Source organism: Glycine soja, chromosome 4, assembly GCF_004193775.1.
Source record: "Glycine soja cultivar W05 chromosome 4, ASM419377v2, whole genome shotgun sequence".
NCBI classification, from domain to species: domain Eukaryota; kingdom Viridiplantae; phylum Streptophyta; class Magnoliopsida; order Fabales; family Fabaceae; genus Glycine; species Glycine soja.
The window spans coordinates 46,604,339-46,624,539 of NC_041005.1; the positions used below are offsets into that span (position 1 = coordinate 46,604,339).

At 30.9% G+C, this 20,201-nt stretch overlaps 1 protein-coding gene across 1 annotated transcript; it reads right to left on the minus strand.

Moving 5' to 3' along the window:
- Positions 1–6,049: 6,049 nt before the first annotated feature.
- On the minus strand, positions 6,050–6,953 carry LOC114408213 (auxin-responsive protein SAUR71-like). The gene has a single exon (XM_028371283.1). It carries the CDS (start codon positions 6,755–6,757, stop codon positions 6,251–6,253), a length of 507 nt encoding a protein of 168 aa, XP_028227084.1. The 5' UTR covers positions 6,758–6,953; the 3' UTR covers positions 6,050–6,250.
- Positions 6,954–20,201: the final 13,248 nt, after the last annotated feature.

A 20,201-nucleotide genomic window follows, 5' to 3' on the forward strand; every position in this document is an offset into this window, starting at 1 on the left:
TTGTTTGTGTAAAATTACAAAAACGAAAACCAAAAAAAAAAAATTATAAGGGTCTAAAGTAAAAATCAATACAATTAAAAGGACCAAAAAATTGTTAAGTCAAGAAAGTATCATTTCATATTTTTTAGTTATTATATAAAAAGAGAACTTTTAATTACAATAAATTAAAATTGATGGTTCAAATTGATTCTTTAATTGCATATCCCTTGTATTTTTTCACAAATCTAATTCAATATAGTTTTTAGTAATCATCTTAATTAAAACTTTTGATTTCCCATTAAGATCCCGATATATTTTCATAAGTTTTATTTCGACTGTGAAATTAATCATCAATTTAAAGTTTAATCACACTTAAAATTTCTTATTCCCTAAGATGATCTAACATGATATTTAATTTAAATAAAGGAAAAACTCATTAGACTTGTAATTAAAATAAGCTAACCGAACTGTAAATTTTAATCTAACAGTTATAATTAAATATTCTTATTTTTCACAATAATCAAGAATTTTCACTTAATACTATCTCTATATTATGAGTGAATAAATAAAAATATAAAAAATTAATTTAATTGATAAAATATCATATGTTGATGATTATATCATCAATGTTGATTGATGATATAAATTGATTATTAATTAAAATAATTAAGAAAGCTTATATTTTACTATAATCACTTGATAATTAACTAAAGAGAAAAATATTAAAATGAAGTGGATATAATAATTCATAAAAAATGTGTCATAAAATAAAAATAAAATACGTAACTATATGAGAAGAATCGAAGATCGAAGAAAAGTATAAAAATTATTTCACTTCAAAGAAATAAATACTTGGATGATAATATCATATTAAATTTTATTTTTCTTTCTTTAGTTGTTCAAAGTCTTTAAAATAAAAGAAAGATTTTGAAATATATATCGTAGACAAATTTTAGTTTTCTGCAAAAACTACTAAAGAAAAAGAAGTTTTCTTCAAACCATTTTGCTTTAAGTTTTGTTTTCTTCGTTGATAACGGAGACTTGGTCGACGCTGGCGATGCTGAGTCGCCGACACCATTTTTGTTTGCTTCGACTGCTGACTCAGGGATTTTGAATGTGAATTTCTAAAGCAAACAAGTAGTCTAATGAAAATGAGGGGGCAATTAACCTCTATTTTCCCCTTCTCAAAAATTGATACCGTTGACTTGGTTACTAGTAATTCTTCAAGTCAGCAAGTTATAAGGACAAAACGGAGGTAAAGCCAAATACACTCCAGAAGGCAGTATATTATATATTTCACTTTTTTCTTCTTCTGTCGAGGAACCTTTAACTGATAATTAGAGATTAATTCATATTAGATAAAGTTAGAAATTAATTAATTTTAAATATGTGCATATACATGCAGCTTTAAAAAACTCACACACACATATATATAAAGTACGTTATCAATCTACAGCTAGATATATTATAATAAGATCAATATTATTTATATGCTAGTAGAGATGACAAAGTATATCAAGTTTTATTTTATTCAAAAAAATATCTATAAGTATTAGACATAAAATTAATTTAGTTAGTTACTAGAAGTTATTTGAATAAGTTAATTGGTTACTCAAGTTATAATTATTAGAAGTTATTTGAGTAAGTTAGTGTTGGTTACTCAAGTGAGTTATTTTCTATTTTTATATAAATACATCAACTTTGTAATACTTTGTTGAATGAATGAATGAATTGAATGAATCCTAAAACTATTTTTCATCTATCTTTCATTTCTTTTATTCCTAATATGGTATCATAAGTTTTTGCTTCCGTGTCTCTTGCTTCCTATCGAAGTTATTTATGGCTCACTTTGTGGCGCCGAGCCCTGACTCGAGGGAGCGTGTTGCGAGTCCCACATCGGGTGGTTCATGAGGATGATTCAATTCTTATATAACTGAGTAGGTCACCCCCTTATGAATAATTTTTTAAGGGAACCTTTCGGATGCCTGATTGGTTTTTTTTTTCTCTCATGACCATGAATGTTATTGATGATTAAGTTCTTATATAACTGGGTAGGCCACCCCCTTATGCATCGTTTTTTTAAGGGGACCTTTCAGATGCTGGTTGGTTCTTTTTTTTCTCTCATGGCCATGGATGCCATTGATGATTAAGTTCTTATATAACTGGGTAGGCCACCCCCTTATGCATCGTTTTTTTAAGGGGACCTTTCGGATGCCTGGTTGGTTCTTTTTTTTCTCTCATGGCCATGGATGTCATTGATGATTAAGTTCTTATATAACTGGGTAGGTCACCCCCTTATGCACCATTTTTTAAGGGGACCTTTCAGATGCCTAATTGGTTCTTTTTTTTCTTTCTCTCATGGCCATGGATGTCATTGATGATTAAGTTCTTATATAACTAGGTAGGCCACCCCCTTATGAATCGTTTTTTAAGGGGACCTTTCGGATGTCTGATTGGTTCTTTTTTTTTCTCTCATGGCCATGGCTGCCATTGATGATTCTAACCCCTTCATTCTTCTGACAATCTTGACATTGCCTTAGTTTCTCATCCTTTCATCGTGTTCTCGACAAAGGCTTAGTTGTTGATGTGGTGTTGTGGATGAATTGGCATGGAGCGATTGTGGTGCTCGTTTATGCCATCGCATTGTGGTACCTCTTCGAGTGTGTCGGTTACAATTTCTTGTCCTTCGTCACCAAAGTTTTTGCCAACAAGCTTTGATGCTTGCTTTGGACTCTTGGAAGCCGTCGAAGTTGGTCAAAGATTTCTCAAAGTTTTTATTTTGACCAATGTATTTTCGACATGTTTTGCTATATTTCATGTTTTCAGATTTTTTTTTTCTTTTCTCTTTCTTCTTTAATGCTGATGTATTGTATTCTCCAAGCTAGAAGTGTTTTCAACAAATTCCAGCTTGCGGGGGGATATTAGACATAAAATTAATTTAGTTAGTTACTAGAAGTTATTTGAATAAGTTAGTTGGTTACTCAAGTTAGTTATTTTCTATTTTTGTATAAATACATCAACTTTGTAATACTTTGTTGAATGAATGAATTGAATGAATCCTAAAACTACTTTTCATCTATCTTTTATTTCTTTCATTCCTAATAATAAGTGAATAGAATAAATATTCGTTTATTAAAATGGGTTTAGGACGAATATTTATCTAGAAAAATTTAATGGGGATGAGTGTGGTACGGTACTATAGTATCTATTCCGCAGCTCCACGGTTATTTTATATATATATATATATATATATATATAATTTAATTAAAATATCTTTATATATATATATATATATATATATTAATTACTAATTATTAATATAATGATAATTGGTAGGAAACTTAAGTTTTTGTAACCAAGTGATTAACTGCAAATGATTAATATACTAAAGTTAAGATTGAATCGATCGGGTAATACTTGAGTTCGATTTTTGATAGAAATAATTTTTGGTCAGATTTTATTTATCTTTTGGCCAATTCCGAATTAGCCTAAGAGTTCGTTTCCCTTAACGAATGGGAGGATAAAGACAAAAAAAACCTAAACTTTTGTTGATACACATAAATTTGTCATGCCTTTATGTGAATTATGGATCACTATATATATATGTATATATATATATGTGTGTGTATATATATATAATTATTTTTTATGACTTATGTATGAATGATTTTAGGTTATATTTGAATGCTTTTAATGTTACGTTTGGATGATTTAAGAGTTAATTTTCAATTTAGTTGTAGTAATTTTTTAATTTATTCTTTTTTATTTATATGTTACCTTTAAATAGAAGTAAAGTCCAGGCAATGGATGTGGGTGCGAATATATAAGTATCTAATGGATATAGGGATATGGATTAAAGTTACTAGCTACCTACCTGTGCGGGTGTGGGATCGGGTACGAGTATCTAGACCCTACTTATTGTCATTTGATGTGCAATTGAAGGAGAAAAACATTAAAAGATTTAATGCCAATGAGTTATTGAATAATCATATAAGTGAATTTGACACCACATTTAAACTCAAAATCTTAAAATTTAGGTTTATGAGTCTTATCCTCACTTATATATTGCTCAACTTTCTCATTCCCACCTGATGTGAAATAAAAATGACTTTCACTCAAAAGAAAAATTATCATGTGAAAGAGAAAGAGATATTGTTGAAGTATAAGTGTGAGGTGACAAACTATAATGCATAACAAATTTGTTGACTTTTACAATAATCATCTAAGAAGTCATATCAACAATAATTTATAATTGAATGATAGTAGTATTTTTTTGGTTGCATGATTTAATAATAATGTAAAATCATTTTATATAGTTAATGCATGAATATTAAACTCTAAATAATATTAATTTACTATCATTTTTTATATAAATAAATATTAATTTTGTGTAATACAAGTTAAAATACTAGTATATAAGACATGAAGTGAGAAAAATGTTTGTTTAAAAGAGTGAAAAATTATAATTTCTACAATATTGTCATACATGAATCAATAACCAAAATTTAAAATTTAATAACCATATGACAATTTAAAATATCACATGACTTATATTTTAAACTTTAACACTTTATAATTTTATGTGTGGAAAAAAAAAACTTCTAATCATTGCCTCTATTATAATAAAATAATTCTCGTTCGAAATTATTAATGTCACTAGTCTAGCCTTTCATTCAAACATATCTTGCAAATTTTTAAAAGGTGGATCATGTTTCAGAGTCTCTGATCCCCAAACCATGATTGAATTTTTGTGACATATCATCAATCCTAGCCGCATCATCCCGTTTGCGATTATTTCCATCTCAATAACTAAGCTCTCGTATTCATCATTTTAAATCATTAGTATTACTTACCTATATTTGAATTATATTTTCAGGAATAATATTTGTTAGATTATTTATAAAAATGACTATATATTTGAATATATATATATATATATATATATATATATATATATATATATATATATAAAAATTAATGTAACATATAATTAATTATATATCATAGTAATGATAAAGAAGTTTATTTGCGAATAGACTTAATTTCAATTCTTTAAGTAGCATTGTAGATAGAAATTAAAAACAACGATGACAAAAAGAACATAACTAAACCTTTTAATTGTTTTTAGAAATTACCTCTTTTTTCTCCTGTCATAAGCTCATAATTAAGGTATCCGATTTGTACACTAAACATAGTTTTTTTTTTTTTTTTTTACATATACACTAAATACAAATAACATGAGTTTAAGATGCGATTCCTTACTTTTTTTAAAGAAACTATGTAACCTTCAAACCATATGCTTATGAGTTTATCAAATTATCTTTATTATTTTTTGTTAAGATAAATATTAATAACAATATAGAATAGTCAATGAGATCTAATTCAATTGAACATAGTATATACATTATTATAAATTTCTTAATATTGTCTGAGTTCTACTGTTAAAAATAAATACTTTAGAATATATTATTGTATTTTGAGAAATCAATAGAGATAAGTTGATGACTACAATTAAATGATAAAATATTTATGAGTTTATTCTATCTGTATTTATATTTGCATATGGTTTAATTAAATGATTAGTGAGATGTATTTATAGCTTTTAAGATTTTTAAATGAATAATTAACTATGATAATTAATTAGCCATGCATACAGATACAGTATTACCTACAAAATTAAGAAAATGATTCTTTGATTTCCTATTCATGTCCTTTATACATGTATGATAAATGTTAGTTTTTTCTTTCTTTCTGTGTTGTAAATGCTGTTTAAATTTGAAATCTTTCTCTGTTTTATATCAAGGAAAGATTCCTCTACTCTAAAAAATTTTAGAGTATATATAAATGATTGTTTTGTAGTCTTCTTCTGCAAATAAATTCACGAGGAAATTATATAAGCGATGCAATTATATTATATATACAAGTGTGTAAACAAATAATTAATCTTCTGCCGCTGCTGGTCCTCATCCTCTCTTGCTAGCTTGTTGGTGATTTAGGAACTGAGTATCTTGCTACTCTTTTCTTTTATTCTTTTTCTCCCTTTCTGTTTATTGATTTCGAATTCAACATAAACTAAAAAAGGCTAACAAATTTATTGCTTTTAGGTGCATGTGAATATTTCACGTTGGATTTTACAAGCCAGAAATATTCTACAACAACAGAGCGTAGCTTAACTTAGATGATTGAGTATACACCAAATATTCAATTCTTATGGATAAGAAAAAATATATATACATTAATTATGAACTTACAAGATACTTATGGAATCGGTTTATCTGAGCAATTCCGAATCCATAACGCTGTATGCACCATGACCCTTGTTCATGTGACTAAGAAGACGTGGAGGGCTGCGAAGAACCAAAAAAGGAAAAACCTTAGCCATGGTAATAAAGCTTCTTCGAAAACCGTGGATAATGATGTTATTATTATTCTCTTCGCCATCCATCTCAGCCAACACTTTGTAGAACAAATCGACGTTGCAGGGAAGCCAAATGGGACCATCACTCTCGAACCCATATTCCTGTTCTGTCTCTTCTAGCAGCATCTGAAACAGTGGGTGGTTAACGTATTTGGTCTTCACAACGAACCTTTGTCTCTCTGGTCCAACATGCACTGAAAAACAACCATGAGGGGCTAGTTGACTACCCTTCTTCTCATGATCATCATCATTCTCCGACAATGATTTTAGTTTCAAGTGTGGCCTTCTTGAAGTTAATCGGCAACCCTCCCACGCCTTGGAAATCATGTTTTGCTTCCACTTTCCCTTTACAAGGCCCATTAATACTCTGCCAAATCCTGCAATAACCCTACGTGAAAACTTAGAAATTAAGATAGTTATTATTCAATTGTTTAAGCAGTTTGATACATGTATCTGTGTTTGATTCTTATAGATAAAAAAAAATCATATATATTGAAGAAAATATAGAAGGGATGGATATTAGACATGCATATCATCCAATGAGTTGTTTATGAAGAGAACGATTGAATTTATATGGTGTTCTTATCTCTTCTTTGACATTGGTCATGTATGGGTAGAGTATTGAAAAAGATGGCACGGGCCACTAAGGAGTAGTGTGTACATATTATATACACGGTCGTTGGTGTTTGGCGCTTCAATTTGTCAATGCCGTAAATTTTGAAAAGGGAATTATACGCCAAAGTCAATTTATTTGGGTCAAACAGCTGCACAAGATGCCAACTATAAAAGATTAGAAATTCTATTAGTTTATTGCAAAAAATATGAAAATTGAAGAAATATGTGGAGCCTTTCCTTTTATAAACTGCAGTTTTTCAAGTTTTCTTTTCTGTGGAACCCATGTACGTTGTTTTTCAAGTGCAAATGATGGTAATCCGAAGTCTCTCTCTCTCTCTCTCTCTCTCTCTCTCTCTCTCTCTCTCTCTCTCTCTCTCTCTCTCTCTCTCTATATATATATATATATATATATATATATATATATATATATATAATAATGATAATAACAAAAGAAAGGACTACTACATTATTGATAAGGTTTATTCCTCCCTTTTTCATTTTAAAAAATATACTTAACTAGTACTACAATTTTAGTTTTTATATAATTAAAATTCATAATAAATAAATATTATTTTATATATAAATTATATTATAACTAAATTTATAATACATAAATATGGTTAAATGTATGCGTTATAATTTTTAAAAAATATTGAAAATTCAGTTTTAAAATATAAAAGAAGGAAGTGTGTGGAATGCACATTCAAATGAGAGAAGAAGAAGAAAAGAATACAAAAAATGTTTAATTGAGAAAGTGAAAAGAGTGAGAGCAGACTCCAAATTGTGTATTGTAATTTATAGTATAAGAGTAAATTTATCCCTTGTAATCTACGCCTTCTATAACAATCACTAAACTCTTTAAAGCTTTGATCAAGACACCATAAACTAATTCTAGGACTCAATTATAAAAATTATAAAAGATAAATAATTTAATTACAATGTTTTTTTTTTAGTTTAGAAACCTGATTAAAAAAATTTCAAAAAATTCAAGAACTTTTTTTTTACTCAACAAACTCAAGAGCTTATTGGTTTATTAAATCTTACCTATTATTACTGTAATTTATAAGTTTGAAACCATCACTAAAGCAGAGATAAGGGATACGGAAATTTAGTGATAGAAAAAAATATAAGAGATCTAGTGATAAAAAATATAAAAGGATGTAATTAAACTGAAAAAATATGAAATTACAAGGAAACAAAAGTATAATATATTATTTTTTTGGCAATATCTATCAGAGATATACTCTAACTAACAACTAGAGATTGATCTCATATTTGTACTTTAGTTTGATAGGTTAGAGTATTTCCTATATCTTGTATACTAGGTGGTGCATATAATGTTTTGCAAATTCCACTTTTAGTTCATAAATATAATTTTTAGCATTTTTAATTTGTTAACAATTTGTTTTTGCTATCTAGTAATATATAGTGTTGAGTGATCGATGACTTAGCATTTACACTGTGAATCCGATGATTTACCATATTATTAAAAATGAGACTGTTAGGCCTAATTCTTTAATAAATTATAATTTAATTTCTCATCAATTAATTTAATGTGAACTGATCTAAATATATGAAGGATTAAATATATAGTTTACTAGAACAAATTACATGATTGATGTTGTTATACTCCTTAATAACATGATAAGTATGTCATTTGACTGTTAACATAGTTGTTACACAGTAAAGACTACAATTGTTACACAGAAAATTATTTAAGAACTAAAAGTGAAGTTGAAAGAAAAAAATAGAGACAAAAACATGATTATCCTTATGAAGAGAATTTATTGAACTAATGTGTTTTTTTTTGTCACCATACATTGATCTAGAGTAAAATAATTTTTTTAATCATATTTTTGTTGTTTATAAGACTTAAATTTGAGGTCTTATTTAAGAAAATTGAACCAAATATCACTCTATTAAATTTATTCCTTAACTTATACACATTTTTTGTTACTTAATTTACGTGTACAAGTTAAAGAACACTAAATACATCATTTTAAATACTTTTAATTAACTAAAAAAAACATTACGATGTTTTATATTTTTAAATATAATAATTAATTTCATTTTAACAAAAAATTTCTATTTCTCCCCTTAACTTATGAATCTACTAAATAAAAAATATCATAACAAAAAAGGATTCCACCAATTTTTTTACTTAATTAATTATATTTTTTGTCCTTTTAGTGTAGACTATTAATTTTCGATTTTGGTCAATTAATTTTTTTAATCAAGTTTGTTTTTAAGTTAAACAAATTTATTTTTTTGCATAATTTTCTTATTAAAATCCTCAAATTCTTATTTTCTATCTAGATAATTAGAGATTAATTATGATGGATTCGGGATATAACATGATTTTAAAAATATTCAAATAAAATTTTAGGGACAAGTTGAAGGAAATAATTTGTAGGATGTGAAATTGGGTTAAAGAGGAAAATGGTAAGTCCTTTTTAAGTTAAAATTGATGTTTTGGTCGGTGATCAGTTTTGATGAATGTTTGAAACATTGTTTGATTTAATTTATGAATACTATAGTATAAAATGAGAAACGATTTATGTAAAAAAATAACAAAAGAATCAAATTTTACTTAATTTTAATAAAAATTTAAAAACTTTATTAGTTAAAAAAATACACACAATTAAGTTATATATGCCCCAAACAAATTTATAATGCGAACATTTTTGTTCTCTTACCTTGAATGTGAATGTTAATACCTTTTAAGAATGCTAGTTTTGTATACATGAGTCAGAGAGTCAAAACCTCCAGCAACTTGTATATTGTATGAATCGATTCAAACCATCAAAATCATCAATTTGGTCAACGATCTTTGTGATACACGAATGGCTACCAATGGAATTTGATTTAATTTCACACACCACTGAGTGCAATTTTTCCAAAGCTGCATATATTCGGAAGATGCGTGTGTGTGTGTGTATATATATATATATATATATATATACTTATTATTGACCGTATAATTATATATAAAAGATTAAGATTTAAGCAAAAAATACATGATATTTTAAATAATTATATGACATTAAATCTTAACCGTCCATGTTTAATTATACGATTCAAATTTAATCTTGATACTCTCATATATGATACATTCCTCTCATATATTACCTACTCTCTATATATTTATTTATTTTTAAAGTCTAAAATTAAATCACAATAATATTAATAAAAAGGGAGCATGAGTACATGATGTAACCACACCAAAATACATAAATTCTATATATATTAAATGCAATATATAATTAAGTTAATAAAATTATCAAATATAATAGATTTCTTAATTATATTATTGAATATATAGGGACAGGTGAATGTATTAAATGAAATTCTTTCTATAATAAAAAACAAGAATTGTAAATATAAACTATTTAAACCATATTTAAATGATTAATATTAAAAAATGCACACGACTTTTTTAGGCAGACATGTGATCATTAAATGATTAAATAACATTAAATTTTGAGATGAAGAAATCATGTGTGGATGAATAAAGTTGGCATAAAATGTTGGACATTTTAGTGTAATTGATCTCTTTATTATGTTAAAATAAGAGTGCACGCTTGTTTTAATGTAATAACGAGATGCTCGGTTTAGGCAAATTTTGGAAGTTACATGGAAGTCAAATTTTGGAAGTTACATGGAAGTTATTTTTCAAGAAAAGGAAGTTTTTTTTTTAAAAAAAAGATAAACTTCCATCAACCGCCAACCGTTTTATTTTAAAGGATAAAACTTCCATAACTTCCTTCAACCGCCAAAAACCACCTGTTCTTTGATTATAAATAATCATCTTGGTTCAGAAAGCATAATATGTGAAAAACTCACAAGACCAAAACAAAACTCTTGAATTATAATCTTCTGATTTTATCCGATTGAACAATTTTGGTTGAACCCCGAAATTTGATTCAATCTGAAAGTGTTTATACACGACTTCAGATTTATCCAGGATTATCTCGATTTTCAAATTTAACCAACAAAAGATTGAATCAAATCTTTCGAGATGACGAACGATAGTTCGAAGATGACAAGCAAGTTTGCGAAGTTGGACAAGTTTGAAGGGCAGGATTTTAGAAGATGGCAGAAGAAGATGCACTTTCTCTTGACAACATTGAATGTGGTGTATGTGCTGAGTACACCGATGCCGATGTATATGGAAGACGAAACTCTGGATCAAACAAGGAAGCGTTCGAAATGGGAGAACGACGATTACATTTGTCGTGGACACATTCTGAACGGTATGTCTGACTCTCTCTTTGATATTTATCAAAATGTTGAGTCTGCTAAGGAATTATGGGACTCTCTTGAATTCAAGTATATGACAGAAGATGCCTCAAGTAACAAATTCTTAGTTAGTAATTTCTTTAATTACAAAATGATTGATTCGAGGCCTGTTATGGAGCAATATAATGAACTGCTGCGGATTTTGGGTCAGTTTACTCAACATGATTTGAAAATGGATGAATCCATTGCAGTTTCATCTATAATTGATAAACTGCCTTCTTCTTGGAAAGACTTCAAGCATACCTTGAAACATAAGAAGGAAGAGTTGACTCTGGTTCAACTTGGTAGTCATTTCATGATTAAGGAGTCGCTGAGGGCTCAGGAAATTGACAAAGTCAATGATAAAACCGTAGCAGGTTCCTCTTCCGTTAATATGGTAGAGGAAAGTGGAACAGTTAAGCAAAATTATAATGCTAAAGGTAACAAACGAAAATTTCAAGGAAATAAGAACAAAGGTCCAAACAAACAGACAAAATTGTCATGTTGGAAGTGTGGGAAACCTGGTCATTTAAAGAGGGATTGCCGGGTGTTCAAAGGAAAGAACAAGGCTGGTCCAAGTGGGTCTAATGATCCTGAAAAGCAACAAGGTCAGATTGTAGTGAATAATTTTAATTCGAATACGAATTCAAATTATGTATCACTAATATCTGATGCATTCTATGTGCAGGATGATGACGTTGCTTGGTGGTTTGATTCGGGAGCAACAAGCCATGTGTGCAAAGATCGTCGTTGGTTCAAGGAATTTAGACCAATCGATGATGGCTCTATTGTGAAGATGGGCAATGTTGCAACTGAACCAATCCTAGGATTAGGTTGTGTGAATTTAGTTTTTACTTCCGGAAAAAGTTTGTATTTGGATAATGTCTTATTTGTACCTGGTATTCGTAAGAACTTATTGTCTGGTATGGTTTTAAATAATTGTGGTTTCAAGCAAGTACTTGAAAGTGACAAGTACATCTTGTCAAGACATGGTTCGTTTGTTGGATTTGGTTATCGTTGTAATGGAATGTTTAAATTAAACATTGATGTTCCTTTTGTTCATGAATCTGTTTGTATGGCCTCGTGTAGTTCTATAACTAATATGAAAAAATCAGAAATTTGGCATGCTAGATTAGGACATGTTCATTACAAAAGATTAAAAGATATGTCAAAAACAAGTATGATTCCTCCTTTTGATATGAACATTGAAAAATGCAAAACTTGCATGTTGACCAAGATCACTAGGAAACCTTTTAAGGATGTTAAAAGTGAGACTAAAGTCTTAGACCTTATTCATAGTGATTTGTGTGATTTGCATGCTACTCCATCATTAGGTCATAAAAAATATCTTGTTACTTTTATTGATGATGCATCAAGGTATTGTTATGTATATTTATTAAATACAAAAGATGAAGCTCTTGATAAATTTAAAATTTATAAGAAAGAGGTAGAACTTCATCAAAATGGGCTAATCAAAACTCTTCGTACGGATAGGGGAGGTGAGTATTATGATCCGGTTTATTTTCAATCTACTGGAATAATACATCAAACTACAGCTCCCTATACACCACAACAGAATGGTGTAGCCGAAAGGAAGAATAGAACCTTGAAAGAAATGGTGAATTCCATGTTATCCTATTCGGGTTTAAGTGAAGGATTTTGGGGTGAGGCTATGTTGACAGCCTGTTACTTGTTGAACCGAATTCCTAACAAAAGGAATAAGGTTACCCCATATGAACTTTGGCACAAAAAGACACCAAATTTGAGTTATCTCAAAATTTGGGGATGTAGGGCTGTAGTCAGGCTTACAGAACCTAAAAGGAAAACCATAGGTGAAAGAGGTATAGATTGCATATTTATTGGATATGCTGAATATTCTAAAGCATATAGATTCTATGTGCTAGAATCTAATGATTATGTTGCTGTGAACTCGGTTATAGAGTCACGAGATGCTATCTTTGATGAACAAAGGTTTACATCTATACCTAGGCCAAAGGACATGAATTCCATGTCGAAAGTCTCAGTTAATATTGAGGATATACCTTCAACTAGTACTGAAACTAGAAAGAGTACGAGAGTAAGAAAGGCTAAGTCATTTGGTGATGACTTTCAACTCTATTTGGTTGAAGGGTCAAGGAATGATATTGAATTTCAATATCAATATTGCCTTAATGTTGAGGAAGACCCAAAGACTTTTAGTGAAGCAATGGCTTCAAGGGATGCTGTATTCTGGAAAGAAGCAATCCAAAGTGAGATGGATTCCATCATGCAAAATAATACATGGAAATTGGTTGACTTACCTCCTGGATGTAAGCCATTAGGATGTAAGATGATCTTTAGGAGAAAGATGAAAGTGGATGGTACTGTTGACAAGTACAAAGCTAGATTGGTTATCCAAGGCTTTAGGCAAAATGAGAGTATTGATTTTTTCGATACATATGCTCCTGTTGCTAGGATATCCACTATTAGACTGTTGTTAGCACTTGCTGCTATCCACAATCTGATGATTCACCAAATGGATGTGAAAACTGCATTCTTAAATGGTGAATTGGATGAAGAGATATACATGAAACAACCTGAAGGGTTTGTTATGCCAGGAAATGAAAATAAGGTGTGTAAACTGATGAAATCTCTTTATGGCTTGAAACAAGCGCCTAAGCAATGGCATCAAAAATTTGATGAGGTTGTGTTGTCTAGTGGTTTTGTTATAAACCAAGCAGATAAATGTCTATACAGCAAGTTTGATACTCATGGCAAAGGAGTTATCATTTGTCTGTATGTAGACGACATGTTGATCTTTGGTACCGACCAAGATCAAGTTGATGAAACTAAGGCATTTTTGTCTTCTAAGTTTGATATGAAAGATATGGGGGAGGCGAATGTGATCTTAGGAATAAAGATCAAACGTGGAAACAATGGTATTTCCATCTCTCAATCACATTATATTGAGAAGATATTGGAGAAATTTAATTTTAAAGATTGTTCTCCGGTAAGTACTCCCATTGATCTTAACCTGAAGCTATTACCTAATAAAGGTGTAGCAGTGTCTCAACTTGAATACTCAAGGGCGATAGGATCACTCATGTATGCAATGATTAGTACTAGGCCTGATATAGCTTATGCTGTTGCTAAACTCAGTAGGTTTACAAGTAATCCTAGTTCTCATCATTGGCAAGCTATGAATAGAGTATTCAAATACTTAAAGGGAACTATTGATTATGGTTTGACATATACTGGATTTCCTTCGGTTATTGAAGGTTACTCTGATGCAAGTTGGATAACCAATATGGAGGATTATTCATCCACAAGTGGTTGGGTATTCCTCCTTGGAGGAGGTGCTATCTCTTGGGCATCCAAGAAACAGACCTGCATTACAAATTCAACAATGGAATCTGAATTTGTAGCTTTAGCAGCAGCTGGTAAAGAAGCTGAGTGGCTAAGAAATCTAATCTATGAGATTCCATTGTGGCCCAAACCTATACCTCCCATGTCTATCAGGTGTGATAGTCAGGCAACTTTGGCTAAGGCATATAGTCAAGTGTATAATGGGAAGTCTAGACACTTGGGTGTTAGACACAACATGGTTCGGGAGTTAATCATGCATGGTGTGATATCAGTGGAGTTTGTGAGAACTCAGCATAATTTGGCCGATCATTTAACCAAAGGGTTAAGTAGAGATCTCGTAAAAAGGTCGGCTGTGGGATTAGGATTAAAGTCCATCTGAAATCTCTTATGTTAAGATACCCAATTCCCATCTAATATGACATTAGGTGCTGAATTCAATGTGGAAAGCTTAACATGTAGAGATTGGAACACATCATCGAAAGTATCCCAAAAGGAATGTGTTCGGTTCTGTAAGTTAAGGAGGTTGAAGTATAACTTCTCAATGGTTCTTTTGAAAAATTGCATTTACAGGTGCAAGAAAGAAAAGGACTACCTATATAAGCATGAAGTTTAGCCGCTTCAAGAAGCTGGGACTTGGCTTTGATATGCTTATGAAGGATAGGGACACAGGCTAGTAAAACTAGTGTCGAGCAAGAGTAATGTTATAAACTATTGTGCAGATTATCTTCATGTATTCATTATGAATAGAAAGGGTTCAATCCTTAGTGACACCCTGATATTCGAATATTTGAAACGTGTAATTTGCTAAGATGAAATTCAATCGTCACGATATTTCATCTATGCAGTAGTTTGTGGTATGTTATGACTTTGGTGATTTGATCGGTAATTACACTAAAATGGGGGAGGTTTGTTGGACATTTTAGTGTAATTGATCTCTTTATTATGTTAAAATAAGAGTGCACGCTTGTTTTAATGTAATAACGAGATGCTCGGTTTAGGCAAATTTTGGAAGTTACATGGAAGTCAAATTTTGGAAGTTACATGGAAGTTATTTTTCAAGAAAAGGAAGTTTTTTTTTTAAAAAAAGATAAACTTCCATCAACCGCCAACCGTTTTATTTTAAAGGATAAAACTTCCATAACTTCCTTCAACCGCCAAAAACCACCTGTTCTTTGATTATAAATAATCATCCTGGTTCAGAAAGCATAATATGTGAAAAACTCACAAGACCAAAACAAAACTCTTGAATTATAATCTTCTGATTTTATCCGATTGAACAATTTTGGTTGAACCCCGAAATTTGATTCAATCTGAAAGTGTTTATACACGACTTCAGATTTATCCAAGATTATCTCGATTTTCAAAATTAACCAACATAAAAATGGTGTCTTTGGTTAGGGGAGAGGGTTCTTTGGTCAACTAAAACTAAAGGGAGTTTTGAAATAATGTAAAAACAGTATGTTTAAATTACAAAATCTACCACATCACTTTCTACATAAGTTATTTAACAATTAATGGATGTTGAAAACCTTATGTGGTATCCTCCTATTTTTACACTAATGAATCTTGTTTTTCTTATCTCCTGATCATTGTGAGAGCATAAATTGGCAAACTTCTTATGATCAACTAATTTGATATTGATATTCATCAGGCCTTTACTTTTTGGTGAATTGATATTCAGGCAAAATCATGGGCACCGTCCAACTTCTCTTGACCTTTTCTCATGTCAATCTAAAGATCTGCACACTAAAACTTAAACACAAACTCAAAACATTATTGTGTAATAGAGCAAAACCATAATATTTACTACATTGTTTTGTAACTAGGAACACCTTAGGCACTTCTGCACTTGTAATGATGAGTTCAAAGCAATTAATGAATATTTATCTCTCATTAGCATTTATTCATTACTCTGGTAAGTTTAAAAGCCGCTAATATGAATCAAATTCTTATTAACGAACGGGACAAACCTTTATTTGCCACATGTAATCTATATGCTTGTCAACTTCTAATCATGTTGTTTTCTTGTTGTAGGTGTGTTGGAAGCTGACTTTGTTGAACCTTGCTCATGCAGACCAAAGCTTTGAGTACTTCAGTTTTATCAAGACTGGAGATGTAGTTGATGCGATTGCAGAGGAATTATTGGTAATTGATGATTCTAGGTGGATTGTTCTTCGTTATTGCTTACATGCTATTAATTATTGTTTTACTAATTTGTTAGTTTCTATTTGATTTAGGATCTCTAACTGGCATAAACTTGGTTATGTTTCCAATTGAAATAAAAACAAGGTAATGAATTCGTGGAGAGAAATTCTGATATAAGACCTTGATTTGTTTTTGTTTGACACATGGTGGCTGCTCCTATTCACTGGTGGTGAGTGAAATGCTTTTCCAGAATCTTCATCTGGGTCAAATATGAAATATTCTGTCACATATTGGCATGAAAAAAAAAATGTATTCACAATCAAATCTGAATCAATGGGAAAAGAATCCAAACGATATAGCTGAATGGTCATAAGTTTTGACTTCTCCTGGAAGAAAGATTAGGATTAAATTCTGAATAGCCATCACCATCTGCTAAGTGCCAAGGATGTTTGAGATAAAATTAATTACTATTGTCTTACCTATCAAGCAAGCAAAGAGCAGTAGTCAGAAGACATCTCATGCTGAAAAGCATTTGAAATCATCAGGTGGAAAAGTGATGTAGTATACAAGAGGATCCAAGTCAAAAGTCATGAACATGATCTTCTCCCTGTGTTTGCTCTCTCTCCCCGTTGCCTTTTTTTATTTAGACAACTTGCTAGTTACCTATGGGGAATTGCAACTTGAATACGTGTTCATGATGTCTAAGGTTTGAAAGGATTGATTTGAAAATGCACTCCACTTTCATTAACTTTATCCTAATTTTATCAAGAGCAATCAATAAAGAAAGAGCTTAATTAATTGAGAAAAGGAGGCTTTTTCAGACATCCATGCAAGCATAGCTTAGCTCTGTTTATACTATTTTCTAAGAGTTAACTTTCAGTCCGTACCATTTTATTTTTTACGGTATCAAACGTAGTTGGCACATACCTGATACCACAGCAAAATCCTCAATGCTTGCTTCTTGTGGATGATAAGGTCCGAATTAACGAGTTTAGTGAAGAATTAAATTTTAACTTGTGTATAACAACTTTGGAATAATTAAGGGATCTAACTCAATTAGTTGAGCAAAATACCTTAGTTGATGATAAATCTTTTGGTACTTGTCTATGAATAAAAAAACAGTTTTGGAAATGATCTTTTGGTTAGATGGTGTATGGAGTAGAAAGGTGGAAGGTATTGAACTATCCATAATTTGGAAATCAACTGAGGATGCAAGTTTTGGGCAATTTGGGCTACTTGAATCCATACTATAAAGCGGCGAGGGATTGATGGATAGGAATGTTACACATAGGATTCAAGTTTGAGCAGATGACAGACAAATTTTAGGCATAAATTACTATGTGAACACTAGTAGTTGGTCCTTAGGCATGTATTAAAATAAATTAATATAATGGAATAGGAATATGTTAAAACCATTTATATATTTCATGATTAATGCATTTTTTTTAAAAGGAATGGGATTAACTCATTTCATTGATGATATGGTGAAAAATATAATTTGGAATATGATCAAAGACTTGGATCCAAGCATATGATATTGATGTCTAAGGAATGAGCAACAATATTAGTTGATCTCCTAATGAAACTCACCATAGACCATAGAGTTTGAAAAATTAGAAAGGAAAGCTCTACATTTTGATAAAAGAACATTGAAGTCTGTAATTCCAGTAGAACTTGCTGAGATTTCATCCACAATTGTCTTAGAATCAAGCTCAAACATTATATTTTCAAGACCAAGATCATGAGCCCAAAGTAATCCATGCAAAAGACACACAAATGCCCACGCCAAATTTGTTAACTTCTTTGAATATTGTGGCATCAATATTGATCTTTAGATAACCAGTTAGCGGTTTCATCCAGGAAGAAAGTGATTGCGGCATTGGATCATTCCCTGTGAAATTGCAGAGCAAGATGAACTGCTGTTGCTGGATGTGTATCTAAATTCTCCCATATCCATTGGTTCCGACGATACCAAATGCACCATAGGATCATGCAGAATTTCTGTTGCTGGCCAGGATTGAGCGATTCCAACAAGCTGAAAACTAGCTGATTAAGAGTTTTAGCTCGAAAAACATGATCAGAAATAATATGCCGCAAACCTGAAGTTTCCCAGACACTTTCAACTTGCTTACATCCAAACATTACGTGCCATGGATTTTCCAAATTGGTGTTGCAGTAGGAGCAAAGGTTAATGCAAGGGACTCCTTTGGATTGTAACCGTTGTCTTGTTGGTAAGCAATCTCTTAGTAGACGCCAAATAAAATGCTTTAACCTTGGGAGGGACATGAAGCTGCCAAAGAAGGTGCCATTTTCCTTCAGCTTTGGGATCATCATTCTGCAACATAGATTTCATAAGATGATGCTATGCTGTGCGAACTGAGTACTCTCCGTTCCTGCTGAATCTCCAAATTAAATTGACATTAGAAGCAACATTTAATAAAGGAATTGATTGGATAGCAAGAGAATCATTTGCATTGAAAATTTGTTGCAACAAGTCCATGCGCCAAGATGAACTATCATGATGAATAAGAGAGACAATTGTAAGACTCTCTAGATAAATTGGTGTGGGGGTCGTGACATGGAGGTTGCTATCATGATTGAGCCAAGGTTGGTTTCACACATTTATTAAAGTGACCATTTCCTATTCTCTATTTCAAACCATTCTTGATCAATACCTCTGAAGCATGAATGCTACGTCATACATAACTTGGATTATTCCCAAGAGGAGCATCCAAGAAAATTCCTTGAGGAAAATATTTAACTTTAAACACCTTAGTAACAATAACATCTTCATTTGTGGAAAATTTACACCCTTACTTCCCTAGCATTGCAAGATTAAATCCATGAAAATGTCAGAAACCTAAACCACCAAAATCTTTCTTCATTCTTAGTTTCTCCCATTTGAGCCAATTAATTCCTCTAGATGATCCATTTTTTATTACCCTACCAAAAAGAATTCATCATTTTTTAAAGTTAGTCCTATAAAGAAGTTGGTAATAAGAAAACACTCATGCAATAAGAGGGAATAACTTGAACACAAGATTTGATTAGAGTTTCTTTATCAGCTTTAGATGGATGCTTAGTGAACCAATGGTTGATGTGCTTCCAGAGTCTGTCTTTCAAAATACGAAAGACTGATTTATTGCTTCTCCCAATGATGGAAGGAAGGCCAAGATATTTGCCCTTGCTTATCTAGTTGGTAACACCCAAAAAAGAGGAGATTCGTTGCTTGTGAGATTGAGTGGTGTTGGTGCGAGACTTTCCCATAAGAGTCCAAAACATCTTTGAGGATATTAGATTCTTTCTCATCAATCCTACAAAATAGAAAATAATCATCAACAAATAAAAGGTGTGAGAGGGAATGAGTCTCCCTACACCCCTTGATACCATGCATATCACCTTTACTTTCACGTATTTTTGG